The 17,134-nt window shown below is 29.8% G+C and overlaps 1 protein-coding gene across 1 annotated transcript in view; it reads left to right on the top strand.

Moving 5' to 3' along the window:
• Positions 1-3,419, top strand: part of LOC140666160 (neurotrimin) — an 81,855-nt gene extending 78,436 nt beyond the window's left edge. Inside the window, exon 8 of the mRNA XM_072893042.1 lies at positions 1,905-3,419. Coding sequence (XP_072749143.1) covers positions 1,905-2,152 — 248 coding nt within the window. The 3' untranslated portion in view covers positions 2,153-3,419. The remainder of the gene's footprint in view (positions 1-1,904) is intronic.
• The last annotated feature ends 13,715 nt before the right edge of the window (positions 3,420-17,134 follow it).

The following is a 17,134-nucleotide window of genomic DNA, read 5'->3' as shown; positions in this document are numbered from 1 at the left end:
ACATTCTGCATCTCAAATGTACAAATATGCAGCATGTATGCTTTCATAGATTTGCAAACAGTACTATGAGCAAACATAAATACATTGACCTTGCAGAAGTAAACACAATTGTCGTTGCGAATTGAAATCAACGTTGCATAAGCTCCTGCACATCAAACGAAAGTTGATTAGTATTTCAGTGTTTATCTTCTCCGAATTTACTTTAGCAAAGACAATTTCCAAATTATAAGATGCACAAACAAATTTTGAAAGAATAAACTAGAAGAAAATATAAAAATTTTGTATAATTGATAATTTATATTAGTAATTAAATATATAATCTATTATTATTAATAATTTATTATTATATCAGTATTTTAAAGCACGTGTGGCAATTTAATATACGTAAAAGTATATTTCATTTGATTTCATTGTACTTTTATTTTAATTAAATTTTAATTAATTTTATTTTATTTTAATTAATTACAGGAATTATTACACGAATATCTGCTGTTTAATATATCAAAGTTGAAGAAAAACCGTAACATTGTCCTTGTCATAATCTGTCGAAGAAATATTGACATTCATCTTTGTTCCGTAATCTCAATTGTTTCCGGGTTGTCACCTGAGAATATTGCGCTACCTGCGCGCGCTGTCATCCCGTAGGTATTAATTAGAAAAAGTGTAGTTTTGTCTCGTGCGGCAATGCCGATGCACGCGCGAGAGAATTAATATCGCTTTCGAACTCTCGACATTTCGACGGAGCGTGCAAGTGACAAGAGCTCTCCGGGTTTTGCGGGAACGCCGTTCGGACGACATTCCAATACGTCAAACCCGTGGAGCATCGCGCGGAAAGTCCGACCGCTTGGCCGATTATTTTTCCAGTTATTACTCGCGGACAGGCTTTACCGATATCTCGATTCGCCATTTACGCTCGTTTGTTTCAAACACAATTCGACGTAAAGCGACTTTGTATTGCGTTGCATACTGTAACGGATGTTCAATCTCCATGCTGATGATCAGCCCGAATTCAGGCGCTCGCTCGTTTATCAATATTACATTTCAACGATTAATTGATGTATTTTTTATTTATTATCATTGAGTTTTATCGATGCTATATGTGCAAAAATCATGATTATTTATTCACTGTTGTCCAGCCTTTCTACTTAATATGAACGGTTTGTTTACACGTCGACAGATATCAGTTGCAAATATTTTATATTGAAACTGGTTGGTTAAAACCAATGCTAATGAACAACGATAAACGTGATTGAAATTAACACAGGAAAACGAATCTTTAGCTTCTACAATTAACTTTAAAATCGTGTTCTCTCTATTACGTAATTGTAAACATATTTAAATTCACATATTTAATCGCGTGTACTGTAATTAAGATAAATTGTTATATTAATTTGCTTTCTTAAAATTGTTATTGTAATTATTTAGACATTATAACGTTTTATTATATAATAATTAATTGAAAAAAATTTTTATAAAGTAAAATTAAATTGCGTAATGTGAGACTATATAATCTTCAGTTAATTTTTTAATATAATTGATTTTAACAAAATTTTAATACAAAGATTATACATTAGTAACATATGTTAAATCCTAGAATATTATAAGAAAAAATAATATCTATAAATCATTGTTAAAAGAAGATTCGATTAAAAGTTTATAAACCAGAAAAATAGTTAATAGGAATAGAAACTTTTTTTAGAAAATTAATAAAAGTAGATAATTTTGTAGAAAATTAATAGAAATAGATAAATTTTCTTCTTTCTCAGGTAACTTAATTCAAAAGAGATTTATAAAAATATGCTGCAAAATATTTTACTTTTTATAAAAAAGTACCTCTAATTTCCCCTCCTTCCTGATTATTCTAACTTTAATTATTAAATTTATTGTATCGTTGTTATTTTCAGGAATCGATAAGCCCACTACACGCAAACCGGGCACAAGACGAGAATCGAAAAAGACATGGAAGATTGATCACAACCATGAAAAAAAAGCTGCTGGTATGAAAGAGCCAATGTTGAAAGGTGATGATATTGGCGACGAACAGATCGATTTTCAGTCGGCGACGGCCTCATCGGCGTTTCATCGCCACTTGCTTACAAATTTTGGAATAACTGCCCTAACCGCAATATTGATCGGTGGTTTATCCACGTAGACCACCGTTGTTCAATAAAAACTATACGCAAAGAAGATTAAAGTAATATAGAAGGAGTCTCTTTGGATGTGAGATTAAACATCGCGCGTGGCAAGCATCGCAACGAAGTAATGTCGATAAGAATAATGCTGCGAAGGTTCGCTGTTCCCGATAAAAAGTCTCTTCCTGTTGTACGTAAAATTTGCATAAAGTGGACGTAGAGTGAAGACCTGTTTTTATATGAAAGCATGAAGGGTCCGAAGTATCTGGTTGATCAGAGTGACCGGGGTACTTCGTGAGGGAGGGTAATTAACACATTGCAAGCCGAACGTGTACTAATAGACTTTCCTCTCTATCTAAAGACGTAGAAAGCCACCAATCTATTAACCCCTTTACGCTGAAGGCGTCAGAGTAGCTGGCTTTTACCGTTCCCATTCCGAACGGTAACCTTGTTGACCTCGCCATCACTTGAAGAAGAAAGTGTAAATCAAGTAAAAATGGGTACATATTATTTGCCATCGCACTTTCTGATAAATTGTTAAAATAAATATTTTTTTGTTTTATTTATGCGTTTTTATGTATGTGTATATGAGTATAGTTAGCATATAAATTATATTTCAACCCACTTAAAAAAAATTACGCTTTCTGCAGAGACATACTTTTTATTTTCGTACAAAATTGTAATTATATCTCGCCTTTGATTTATTCCATCTTTAAATTACAGTAGTAATATAGTATATATTCTTTTAATACATACACACATGTCGTAAGTATTGATGTGAATGTAAATATAAAGATATAACGATATATCTTTCATTACTTCTGTATCTCAAAATATTAACAGAGCGTACATAGCTTGCAATTTGCTAATAATGTCTAAATATAAAAGTGAGTAATGAAAGCTCATTGTGTGTATGTGGAATTTAATACTTTTTTACAAAAAAGTTTTTGTTTTCAGAACCTGTAATCTCTTTAGCATTACGTGCCAGAGTTTATTTTTTATCATGAATATTATAAATGTCCTGTTACTTTTGTAGATGTGTTTACTCCAATACTCTACTCTTGTTGTCTAATTGCATTTTAATTTAAATTATGTATTAAATTTTTTAATTATTTTATTATATTCTCTTTTTATGAGAAATGTTAGAAAGTTAATTATGTCTTTTATAGTACGTCTTAACAAAAATAATAAGTACTCGTGTATATATGTGCAGCAAGGATAATAAGAAACTTGAAATGAGACACAATGGAGAGATACAATTTAATTATTAGGAAATTGATAATGTATAAATGAATATACTTTATATGGTAGAGTACAATAATGTTATTGTATATCATATTAAATTATTTTCTAAAGCAATATATATATATATATATATATATATATATATATATTTGCAATATTTTTAAAATAGATATACTGAGTTTCGTTTTGTTTATCAGATACATAAAATTTATAATAAAAAAAAAGTCTCATATTTTTCGTCGGGAAGGAATATTTAAGTATGTCGTAAGAACTTTTAAACAAAAATAATTGCAAGATTTATGACATTACATTATGTTATAAGTAGTTCTTTCAATGATGGCTAAAGAAGACTACTTTATTTATTTTTTTTTAATAAATAAATGGTGTATTTTTTTTATTGTATTCTCAAAAATACTGCAATGTAATAAATATTTTATAAACTACTCAATGTATTATAAAAAATCCTTTAAATGGCGTATGATTGTGATATGAAAGAAATGATAATTATATCTTATGTCTTTCAATTTTATTATCATATACTTTATTATATAATTTAAATAATGTGTAGGTTTTTGTAATAACAAAAACAGATTTATCGTATCATATAAAACATTAGACATTAGACTATGACTAGAGTTATAATACATAATTCTCTTCTTATAGTTTTATTATTAATTATATTCTTATGCATTTTATATATATCTTCAAATAAGTTTATAATTTTTGCGTGCTTTTTGAGTAAAATTCCTAATGTAATCATTGCGTTTATGTTACAGAATGACAATAATTTTCTGAAAATTTCCGTCATTAACGGAATCATCAATAAAGTATTTTTAATTCGAATACCTCGAAACCATGGATATGGTTATAGTAATAGGCTTATTGCGTGTATTGTACATATAATATAAATAATATACACACATCTGTAGAAAGCATCAATGATGAAAGAGAGAGAAAAAAAAAGAGAAAAACGGAGTTTTCATTACTCTTTTCTCGAGTTTTTATCTATACAACAAACTTTAGTTCTAGATAAATTTAGTGCTTAGATATAAAAATATTGGTCATACACCCATCAACGAACCGAGATATCTTAACGTAATATTTTCTAAGTTATAGATTATAAATTATTTAAAAATTTATGACAAAGTATATAGTATTGCAAAGGTCGGTTAATTAAAATTTTGACTTAAATTTTAGAAACTGATATGCCATGTTATTTTAAATAATTAATATACAGAGTGACCTATTATAATCTATAAATAGATTTTTCTCTAAAAGTACAACAAATGAAAAAAGAGATATGTACAGAGATTAATTTGTTTTGAGGACATCAGATAATGCATAAGTTTGTTTTAAGGGTGGAAGCATTTTGGAAGATTTAATATTAACTTTTTTAAAATGGAATTATCTAGAATTTAGTTTATAATGGGTTATCCTGTATGTCTAAATTTTCGAATTTAAATATAAAATGAACATATGTATATTAGAAATATGGAAATGTTAAATTTGTGAACAGATAAAGACTACAAATAACGATTTTAAGTGGGAATATGTGTATTTTTATGTGAGATATTTTTATTAATTCTGAAAAATGTGTATTAAACGTAGATAAAAATAAATCTGTAGATTCTGCTACGTACGAATATATTAATAATATATACCGCGCTTACACAAAATAGCAAATATACAATATTTTCAATCGTAAAACAATTTATCAGTGGTTTAGTCGAGCTTTTATTTCAATTTCCTAACAAATTTGTTCTCAATCAATTACATGTTTTGAAAATCGATTACAAATTGCTAATCTGGCCCCATTTTTCAAAATGGATCTATCAATTTCGCGATACTGTGCTTGCGTATGTTTGTTATGACCCCATGTGCTATGTACATAGACGTGTGATAACCAATAAATTATTATACGGTGCCGCATTTCTTCAATATATAGAGAGCTACCGATATTTGTATAATAATAGTGTGTGTATGATATAGTAGAATAAGCCTCAGGGACATGTATATATGCTAAGCTATAAGTTATATTAGTTTTTGCATTTGTGTGTGGTCACAATAACTCTTCCCCCCCCATGTAAATATAATGTACCTTATATCGTGTACTTGGGCAATAAATGTTAGACAATCGTGATAATTGTTTGAATTGTTGTGTTTGTGTCTTCTATCATTGCTATTTTTTGCACTGTTTCCAAATATAAATTTATGGTAGAACAAATTTTATTAAATTTATTTTATCAAACTGAGTAAAAAGAAAATTGTATTTGAGTATAAATATAATATGCAAGAATATTTTTATACTTATCATATTTTTTAAATTTAACATTTTAAATTTATTTTTTATTTATTCATTTTGATTAATTTATAATATATTTATTACAATCTTTTTGTAATAAATATATTATAAATGTAATACTTATTAAATAAAAATTCTTTTTTCTATATATTTTTTTTTAAATAAAATGTTATTAAAATCGGTTGTATTTAATGCTATATAAAAATTTATATGTCTAAAACTTGTAAAAATTTTTTCTTAAAATTAGAAACTATATAAATGTAATTATTATAAGAAATTATTGAACAAAGATAGATAAAAAAATGTGGCAAATCAGAGTAAATCTGTGAGATGACAGATGAATGACTTCATGCTGGGGTCATCTACATATTAAAATTGTAAGTAGAAATGTGTATTTTATGTTATATTAAATTAAAATGTAATTTATAAGTTAGAAGACGAAATAATTAGCAAATATTTTGCTGTGTGTGTCTACAGATATATAAATTTATAAAAAATATAATTTAAATGTACAAATAATAGACATAAATAATATTTATAATCTCTATCAGAAAGGAACTTGAAAGAAGCCACAGGTACCATTTTTCATACTACGTATATGTATAACATGCAATACTTTTTCCACATTGTACGTTAGCGTCACATACATTTATTTTATGACAGCCTGGAACTACATGTTCACATCCTACTTTTGGTAATGATAAAACAATTATGGATATATTACAGACTTGAACTGGTTGGTTTAATTTAATAATCTTCAATACAATCTATTTTGCTATTATAGAAATTTGTCATACTATAATATATTAAAGAACTATTCTTTCTTTTGTCGTAAATATTTAATTATTTTATTACATTAACATTCTTAATAAATAAGATTTTCTTTTTTACTTGTAATATTTTTTGGAATACCTTATTTATAAATTAAGTAAAACTCTGTATATATTTAACTTGTCACTTTTTGTTATCATTGAGATTAATAATCCCAAATAGTAAATAATATAATAATAAGAAAAAGGTTATTAAACATCTGTATCTTTAAAACTGTTTTATATAAAACTCACACATATACATATGTAATTGAAATAAATTAATAATATTTAATAATATTTCATATTATTGTATATTTTGCATAAAATTGGAATAAATATCATATATTTTTATTTATAAAATATTTTTCATTTTCTTTCAATTTTTATATACAAATAATGTATAATAAATATATCTATTTTAACAAAAGTTAAAAAAATGAATAAATAATATAAAATTTTATCTTGAAATATAATAGGTACAAAAAGAAATATTTTTATGATTCAAAATTTACTCAGAGTCCGCCATGCACGCGGCTATCCCACCGTCCGGATTAAAACAATGAATTTATCTATAATCTATATCTCCATCTATAAGTTTCTACAAAAATCCGTTACTTTAAAATAAAAGCTTTTTCTTATTCACCGATACTGATACGCAACAGCAGAGTTGTCGATATTGAAGCTATGTTGTCTGTATTATATAAATACAAAATTCAAATTATAGTAGCGTTTAAAATAATTAATATTTAAGAATTTATTATTGTACGTATCAAATTTTATATTTGACAATAATAAACAGATATATTCTATATATAAATATAGAATAATTTTATAAATAAAAAGAAACATTTTTTAAGTAGAAACTTTTATAAGATTTACGTAAAAGACTTTATCTTTAAGTTTCTCTTGTTTAAATCATTCAAATAAATTATGAAAAGAAGAGCGTATCGATTAAAATATTTTACATGCTTTTTTATACATACATTTCGTAACCGCGATTTATATGCCTTAATGCGTTTAATATTATCGTTCCGAATTGCTTTGTACATATGTACGTATTTTAACGCGTTAAGTTTGTCACGTATTATAATGCGTATTTGTTATTACTTAGGCGTGATGAAAGAAAAAGAGAGCAACCTTCTCCTTGACGTCCTGCGTTACGTAGTAGGAGGGGAGAGATAACGCGCCGCGCAACGCGCAAGCAGCCGTCAGCCGTGAGCCATTTATTCCGAAATAGTAAATAGTACGTCGGCGCCGACACGTGCTTCGCAGACTCGAGGTCGGTCACCTCAAAGTCAAGCGCGCCGTGAACATTCCCGATATTACGTACAATAATACATCTTATTAATATAAAACTCAAACTTTTATATTTTATTTTATTCATTTAAATATAATTGTAATGAATTTTGTAATGAGAGTTTTGCGACACCAAACACGACATAATTCGAATAATATTTTATCTCATTTCAATCGTAAAAATTACGATAACTCTAGAGTTTTCAAGCATGAACGGATTTTGACCCAACTCAGATCAATTAATTACTATTTTATTCTAAATTCAAGTTAATTGTTTAATTGACAATATAATGATGTCATTATAACCACCCTCGGAGGGGCTAAACTTCTGCTTCACTTCAAAACATTATAAAATTATGTTCTCTATAAGATATTAATGGTATGTACAATAAAAAAGATTGCGAACATATACATCATACGCGCAATTAATATTTTATTAATAAATATTTAATACAAATAATAATAAAAATAACATACTAGCCTTTATTAAATATTAATACAAATACATACCAATTTTAAATTCTTACCAAATTTGCTATAAAAATTAAAAGCATTATATATAATTTAATATATGTAGTTTTTGATAAAAAATATGTTTATATATCTTCTAAAAATAATATAATAAAAGAAATAATATTTATTGCAAATATCTTTTATATTGTACCAAAAAGAAAGTTTATTCTATTGCATAAATCCATATAAACGGGCGTATTCCTGATCTGCAATTTGTGGATGTACCAACCGGATGTATCACATAGGTGTATATCTGTGCTACATCTATAACTGTTTTATCACCATCAAAAGTGGATGTAGTTCCAGGTGGCTACAAAATGGATGTATGCAACGCTAATGTACAGTATGGAAAAAGCAGTGTCTGAAAAATGACATCGTGACCTCTCTCAGGCTTCTCTCTGTCTCCACTATATCAGTAACCGATATCTCTGTCTACCAACAAGAGGTAACTCTCTGTTAAAGTAAATCTTTTGATCACAATATCGCTTGCATGTATACCGACGGGAATGGTAACTTAAAAATTTCTCTCGTAGAGGGAAATTAGAGGCAGATATAGATACAATATTTTTTTTTATACCGAATTATCTATTTTCTGTCAAGATATTATATAAATAAAAGATCTATATAAGTTTTATTTTAGATAGGTACTTATTTTAGATAGGTACTTAGTTTAGATACCATCTTTATAAAAAAAAAATACTATTTAATAAAAAATCTGTGATGTACACTTATTTAATGCTAAATAAGTAATCAAATTTTCCTTTGCTTGATTTTCTCTTGTGTTCAATATATCAGTTTATTGATTAGTACGCATCACTTCATTATACACATTACTCCATTCTATATATAGCATTATGATGGTATATATAACGTTTATGATTAACTTATAATCTATAGAGATGTTAAATTTATTATTAACCTGATGTTTTGTACCAGACTAATTATAATAAAAAGTTTAATAAAAAAATTTATTTTTTAAAATATGATTTTTATTGATTTTTAAAATATTGTTATGTTTAATCCTCAGTAAATCATTTTATATTTCAATTTTATATTATGAAGTTAAAAACGCTACTTTATAAAATATATAATACGTTTGGTACTTAACATTGTTAAAAGTTGACATATCATCGACAAGAGATTAAAGAGATTTTATTTTATATAAAATATAAAATAAGTACCAAGGAGTTATAATGATAGAGAGAAACTTATACTGTCACTTCTTTCTCAGCTCATATATTCATTTTGCTTTGTTACGTTCTTCAGTTCATTCCGAAGCTATGTAAAATTCGGGAAATCGACTGTAACGAAGACCCGACGGTATAATAATGATATTCGGGAAAGAATTATTATGGAACTTGGCAGCGCACTTTGGAGTAACGAGGGGAAAAAAGGGCTTTTCTCCATAAGCTAGCTCGTACATCATCGGCATGAATCCCTTTGGACGGTTATAGAACGAAAGAGGCGGCGATAACAAAGGCGTCTACGTTGAGCGATACTAGATGCTTCGTAAACAAACGAGTCTTCTAATATTAGATCGTATAATAAGATATATCTGGATATCTATAATACATCGCTGCCTATTTTAGGTAATAAATCTATTCTATTGTATACTTTAATGATCTGAGAATATCGCGTATACTGTCGTTAAACTTAAGATTTTTATATATGTAACATATATTTATAGATTAACTTTGTATCAGTTATTATATATATTTTTTGTAATTGTTTATATTTTTGTAATATTTTATCATGTTTGATTGCGTTCTCTTTTTACGTTTTCATTTATTAATAAAATGACGTACATTATGGATCAGACAGAAAAATTATATTTCCCTTATTCGTATATTTCTTTTAGCAGTTTCATCGAAATATTATTCTTGTTACACATTTTTGTACATTTTTATATTAAATCAATATCGCGTACACCGTTGATAATTATGATAAATTTATATCCGTATAAATTATAACTGATTCGTTGAGTAAGCCAAATATAAATTTACAAACAGATATGCAAAAATATATAGTTTCGATGTGTGCTTACAAATCTTTATCAATATTTAATTATCTTAGTAATGTTAATAAAATTATTTCTTCGTGGATTACTTCATGCATTACTTGAATAACTCTACTTCCATAATAATACTGAAATAATCTTTGAACGCAACAATTGCCAAATGTAGAAAGTCATGAAATAATTTTCCATTCTCTGTCGAGTTGTGTGTTATTGTAAACGGTAACGTTTTATGCGGATTGTCAGTAGTACTGGTATAGCGCAAGACAGACATTTCAGCTGCTCGCTGTTGCTTCAGGAAACACAGTCTAAATGCAAATGATAACAGGAAACGATAAGAATCTGTACCGGCTCATCCAACAGTTCCATCCAGTACGTAACGATTTCTCCATCTGCACAATTGTAAAGGGACATCCTTTAAACATGTTCGACGTGTTATTCTTCGATAGTATTATCGCAAAACTTACACGCGCACGTAGATCGCCCATCGTGTCCATATCGCCATAAGTACACAGGACCACGGTATAAAGCGCTCGAAGGAGCAAAGCCTTATACGAATTGTTATTTTTATCGCTCGCGATGTTTTCATATTTCGCCCAAGGCTTGCTAATTTCATTTTATACTTACGTATTTTTCTAGACATTTTCTTCAGTTGCCGCAAGCGCTTTTCAAGTAAGTTCTTTTCAACTCTTTAAGATCAGCTAATTAGGCAATCCTTTTTTTTTCTCGCTAGTAGAACAGGGTTGCGAATCATCAAAGAAGCTGGATTATCACAAGCAGCTTCCGGAAATCCGTGATACTTCCTTCCTAGTCATAAGATAAAAGGTTGTAAAAAGTTCTTAATAGAATGAAAACAAATCTGTTGTCATTATAATGAATACCAAGTATCAAAATGCCTGACATAGAATATTTACATACAAAGTCTTATTTTCAGTAATGAAATATCTCAATAATCAGAGTCAAGAAATATATGTAAACTACACTATTAAATATCGATTACTATTCTTTATTTTTTCTTTTTTAATTTTTTTTCAAGATTGTCTAACAATAAGATATTTATGTTTTGTTTTAAGTGATGGCCATTTATTTAATTAAATTGCAAATAAAAAAATGTAGGTCAAATATTGATCAATATTGATCAAAGGTTTTATTGATAAAAAATAATTTTTATAGTTATAATTATTTTAAATAGATACTCAAAATCAAAGATCAAAATTTTATATATAAATATTATGAATAGTTAGTTTTTAATATGTATATGTATGTGTAAAAATGGAAAAGCATTTTTCCATTATATACTTTTAAATTCAAACGAATCAATTTAATAAATTAAATCAATTTTCTAGTAATTTTGAAAATCTAACAGAAGAACAATAATTTATATACAAGATTATATATAAAAATTGAATTTAACAGCGCCTGTTTTTGCATCTAATAATTTACTTTCACATAATTAATAATATTTTCAATAACTTTATTTATGTGTAAAATTAGCGTTGCTATTAATGTTTCATTTAAATCCATTGAGGTTTATCTTTTTTCTAAGCTTTACGTCATTTTCCAGCATTTACTACACGCTAGTCTTCATTTCATCGAGCTCATACGCCACAACCTTCCTCAAGATAATCAATTGCCAACGTCGCACAGCGCAGCAAATACTATTCCCACAAAGGTACGACGTCTGTGTGCGGTTTAACCTCGTACAGACCGCTTCATGGAGCACCCTTTTTGCCTCGTTTGCGAAAACACGACCCTTCTCGTATTTGAAAGCTCCGGATATCTTTGGCCAAATCGTAACTATTCCTCGCGGTACTCGAGGAATAAATTGTCCAGCCTCGTTCTTCTTCCCTTTGGCTGACCATGTTGTTACCAAATGCGAATTGGTTGTGCTTCCGATGTGCAATTTACATCTAGCTTTCCTTTGCTTAGGACAGAAACGTTCATTTGCGTAGTGTAATTTAACGAGTGGTTACAGTTAAAAATAATAAAAGTTAATGATGGCTAGGATGTAATTTCTTTAAATATTGCGACAGCATGAAAAGGATAAAATAACTGTTTATTTAACAGTTATTATATATTTAATTCAAGAAAGAGAAAGAGAGAGAGAGAGATAGAAAGAGAGAGAAACGTTGAGTTTATTAATTTCAGAACGCGCAATTTAAATTTTTAGATATAATAATTGTTGCAAAAAGAGAAGAAAACAATATTTTAATGGCATTTAAATTTAATATCTATGGAATAATTAAAAAGTAGTATCATGTATGAGTTAGTTGAAAAATTAAAATAATTTTTTACATTTGTACGTTTACGTGAAAGCGCAGAAGGGTGATTAAAATTGAAAATCACGCTGCAGATTTTTCACGGGCTTTATCTAACGGGTTTAGAGACGAAGTCATTAAAAATATGGCTATGAGGAGGATAATATTAACGGTCTGGTGGAAGAGCTGTATGTACCGTGCAAAACTAAATTATTCCACCCGTTACCGACTCTGCTTACGAGCAACTTGTCAACGCGTGAAACAGTTTCGCTATGAGAATACATTGTCATGAATGAAACATGGCGGATACCATCATAGAAATCACAGCAAATGAAAGAAATTATTACTATTGTAAATTTCCTAGCAAAGTACAAGTTAGTGAAGCAACATTATAAGAAATAACTTAGATATTTGTTTTCTGAAGAAATATCTCGAATTAAAAATATACAGGATGTCTTGTAATTGGTGAAAAACCTATTAATAGCAGATTTTTCAGATCATTTGGAGTCGATTTTTCCTCAGCGAAAATATCGAGAGACATCATCGTTTGCATGCAGCATAGCAAGTTTCCAATTTTTACCATTATATATCTTTGTAATTAAGCCTTAAATAAAAAATCTATTAAAGTAAACTTTATCTGAAATTAACTGAAGAATGTAGTTTTGGTAATTTTTTAACTCCAAAAAGTTTAGTTTGGAAAAAGTGCCTTTTTTATCGTTTATAACTCGGAATTGGTGCCTTGACATATTTGATGAGGAAAAATCGTCTCCAAATGATCTCAAGAATCTGTCATTGCTTCTTCATATACAGTCATTGCAAGTTATTGTTAAGTTTACATATTGTTTGTGTTTATGTTACACTATATAAATCCATTTTAATACTTTTGGTTGTCAAATGTGAAAAAATGTAAATGTATGGCATTTCAGAAAAAGCAAGATAACATCTATCTTTTATAATCCTTTTACATCCGCTTTCGGTATAATAGCAACGAGCGTGTTAATTAACCGCTTGTACTTTATACAAACTCATGCTTTCAGGGCTTTTTTTTTCATTGGACGAAAGGCTAGGGGATATAAAGAGGGTTCTTAAACCGCTTTTCTTTTAAGAGAAGCGTAATGAAGCACGCTGCGAAACGAAGAAAATAGCACGTATTCTCTATATAAATCGAAAGCGGTAATTTTCACTGTTAAGGCAAGATATACCGAGGCATTTACCTACACAGAAACAGTCCAGTAAGCAAAACTTATTCAATTTCCGTTGTTCATTCACTGGGTCAGCGTGAAATTTACAGAACTTTGTAAAAAAGTTACCTCATAACAGATACATGTGTGATAGACTTCTTTGAGAGATTAAAAATATTCTGGTTTAATAATATTTAAAATGTGTACAAAGTGTTTAATGAGAAACTGATTTAATTCATAAACTCTCTTTTCCATTAGTCCCAATTTGATTGTGAACGGATTTATCATTTTTACAGACGCAATTTGCTACATAAAAGGGAAATATAATTTTTCTGATTGATGTCTAAAAAGATGATAGTTTTTACTTTTCTATTTATATTTATTAATTGATACATTTTTCTCATTATGTATGATTAGTAATAACAAGGTTTCTCAGATCAGAAAAAATCGTTACGTTATATATGTACTTTGTTTTCGCAATTTAAAGGCCTAATCTATATTCTGATTATTATTTTTTTTAACCGTTTATTTTTTACTAACAATATTTGTAATTAAAAAAAAAGAAAATGTATATCGTGCATTAATCAAATTTTTTATTATTTGTACAGAGAGATTGACACCTATCTTACATTTCCAAGATATAAAAGCTACTCGGTTAGGTTATTGTTACGTCAACCTTATCTCTGATTACACTGTCAATAAGCATGCTAAAGGGCGTTTTCCAAAGGCCAGTCCGAGAACGTGGCGCATTTTAAAATGATCGTAAACGGTGTGTAACAGCAGCTACGAAGATGCATCCGCTTATCTCTTAGCGTGCGCCCATTTTACAGGGACAGAGGCGAGAAAGAGAAGAAAAGCAAGAATGCAAGTGGCAAGGCCGACGGGAATTGCAGAAGACAAAGACAGGGAGAGACACAAGGACAGAGCGAGCTATGGCGTCTTAGATGGCAGATAGCGGTTTTATGGAAATTCTTCGCGGTCGAGAGCATGCCTAATGCTCTGAATAATATTCCGCAACCTAGCTCGCGAGGTCGTATAAAATAGGCGGCTCCGGGACCCTACGTGGTAATTGATGATCTTTTTATTCTGCCTGCACGATGCACCTTATTACACCGGTGCACCTTCTTCTCCGGTCCTCCGTGCCTTTCGGTAGGATTGCAGCAGCCTCAGCTTTATTTCCTTCGCTGCTTATTTATCTCCTACCCACTATTATTTCTCCGAGACCACCCGTTTGCTTGTATATTAGTAACGACAGTAGACGCTAGAATAGGTCGTATCTTGAATTTTCTCGACGTCATATCTTGCAGCGTCTCCAGGATTTACATCTTAGTGTGTAAGTGGATTATTAAACGCATCCCTTATTTCGTGGCATGATTAATGCTCTACATAACACTGCATCGTTATATGAAAGATGCATTTATCACGTAAATTTGATAAGTAAGCTCATCAAGAAGCGATCGTGCAATTCAATCCAAATTCTTTTTTAATTTAATGTTAGACATATCAATAATAAACAAATTATAGATTTTGACAAATCAGATTCTTAATTATCTTAATATAATAATAATATAAAATGTTTAAATTACATCTTAAATCGTTCTAATGTCTTATTCATTTTTTGTGTGAGATCTATATAAAAATAGATTCTATATAAGAGATTCTATATAAAAATACATAAAAAATTCTCTCTCTCTCTCTCTCTATATATATATATATAGATATTATATAAGTATGTCAATATGTCTTAGAATTTCGCTGAATCTTATCGTCGCTTGTAGAAAGCATCTCGATAATATCGGCGAGTAAAAGCAGTTTGATCGTGATTACAATTTATCGCGAATTGGATTTATTACGAGGTCGAAGCAAACAGTACGAACGTCGTTCGATTTCAACTTGTCTTTTCTGGCGAACCGCCGTGCCGCGTTCTGATTCGCGAAACAAGCGTCTGGAATCGGGATACCTCTGGCCGCAGGCATTTCTACTGTCGTCGCGAGATCCGTTTCCCCCTCGTATTTGCTTGAGAACGTGTCTGTCTCCCTTTCTCTTCGCGTGCGCGAACGGTCCTCGAGCTCGAAAAGTTTTATTATTGCCCGGAGGATATCACCGCCAGGCAGTAGACATAAAGGATCCTTTATACATATCCCGCGGTCGCGAGAGGAAGAGGGAGAGGGAGGGGGCAGGGGGTAAGATTTTGCTAATGCGCTTACTCATCTGTGCTCGAGCCATCTAGAATGTCTTCCACGTACGTCTTAATCTGAAATTCTGTTGCTCTCAGCGAAGAGTACTCCGCTAAAAGCGTAATGAGACATGAAAGTAAGGTATACGTCGTCTCGATTTGTGTTTTCGTTGCATTTAGACTTTTATTGCTCGAATGCACGGGAGATTTTTTTTTTATACAGAGAAATATTTGACTTCATCAATAATACAATTTTAATGATCAGGTGGAAACTTCGCACTTTACTTTAAACGAGATACCGACGGATATAACGTTCATTATTGAAGTATATTTTGAAGTATGTTTTGATAGTAAATATCGATGCAATTTAGAACCTTTGATGAAGGTGTATTATATTTGCAGCGCGATGCTCCGGATCGATACGAAATAACACTGCGTCTAGATAATATTCCAGAAATTGGAAGATTCAACCGAATACATATTAAACATATTGATGTTTTAGTTGTCAAATGGAATACATGATCTTTCTTAGTCTGCTAACTTTAAAATCTAAGATTTTATATGTATATAATAATATATGTGAAAGTGCAATGAGGTAATATGTATACAATGTTTTGTAAATAATGGGTTGCATGAATTCACACAATATTTGCTATTAAGAGACTAATATTTGCATGATGCAGACGAGAAACTCTCGCGTTTGCTATGCACTCAAAATCGCATCTTTTGACGAAGAGCAAACGATAGCTGACATTGACGTGAACCTTGTTTGCTTCTTGCAGATGAAGCACGAGATAATTATTTTTTATCGATCTGGCCTTACGTCACAAATGTTCTAGACTACCGAAGAAAATGGAGGCGCAGTAGTTTCCTGCTTGAAAATTTATGGAGTACTACCTGATGGAGACTCATGTTTTATGAATGATCAGAACTTCGATGCAGCAGCGTCCGACATCATTGCCGATCGATAGAAGAAAATGCGAGTCGTCGCGAAAACAACATTGTCCTGTAAAGAAAATTGTTTAGCTGTTTAGGATAATTTAATCAGAAAACAAAAGGCAATATGGCTCGGCTTTGAAACGGTTGCTTTCCGCGGTTGCCGTAATTTTCATCCGCGCCCTCTGTATCGCTGATGTGCGTTATTCTGAAAAAAAGTGGAATTAAATTTATGCGTTATATTGAAATAATATGTTCATGCGTGAATC

Source organism: Anoplolepis gracilipes, chromosome 5 (genome assembly GCF_047496725.1).
Source record: "Anoplolepis gracilipes chromosome 5, ASM4749672v1, whole genome shotgun sequence".
Classification (NCBI taxonomy): Eukaryota; Metazoa; Arthropoda; class Insecta; order Hymenoptera; family Formicidae; genus Anoplolepis; species Anoplolepis gracilipes.
The sequence above is the reverse complement of the archived record's forward strand: the minus strand, read 5'-3'. Positions and strand labels throughout refer to the sequence as shown.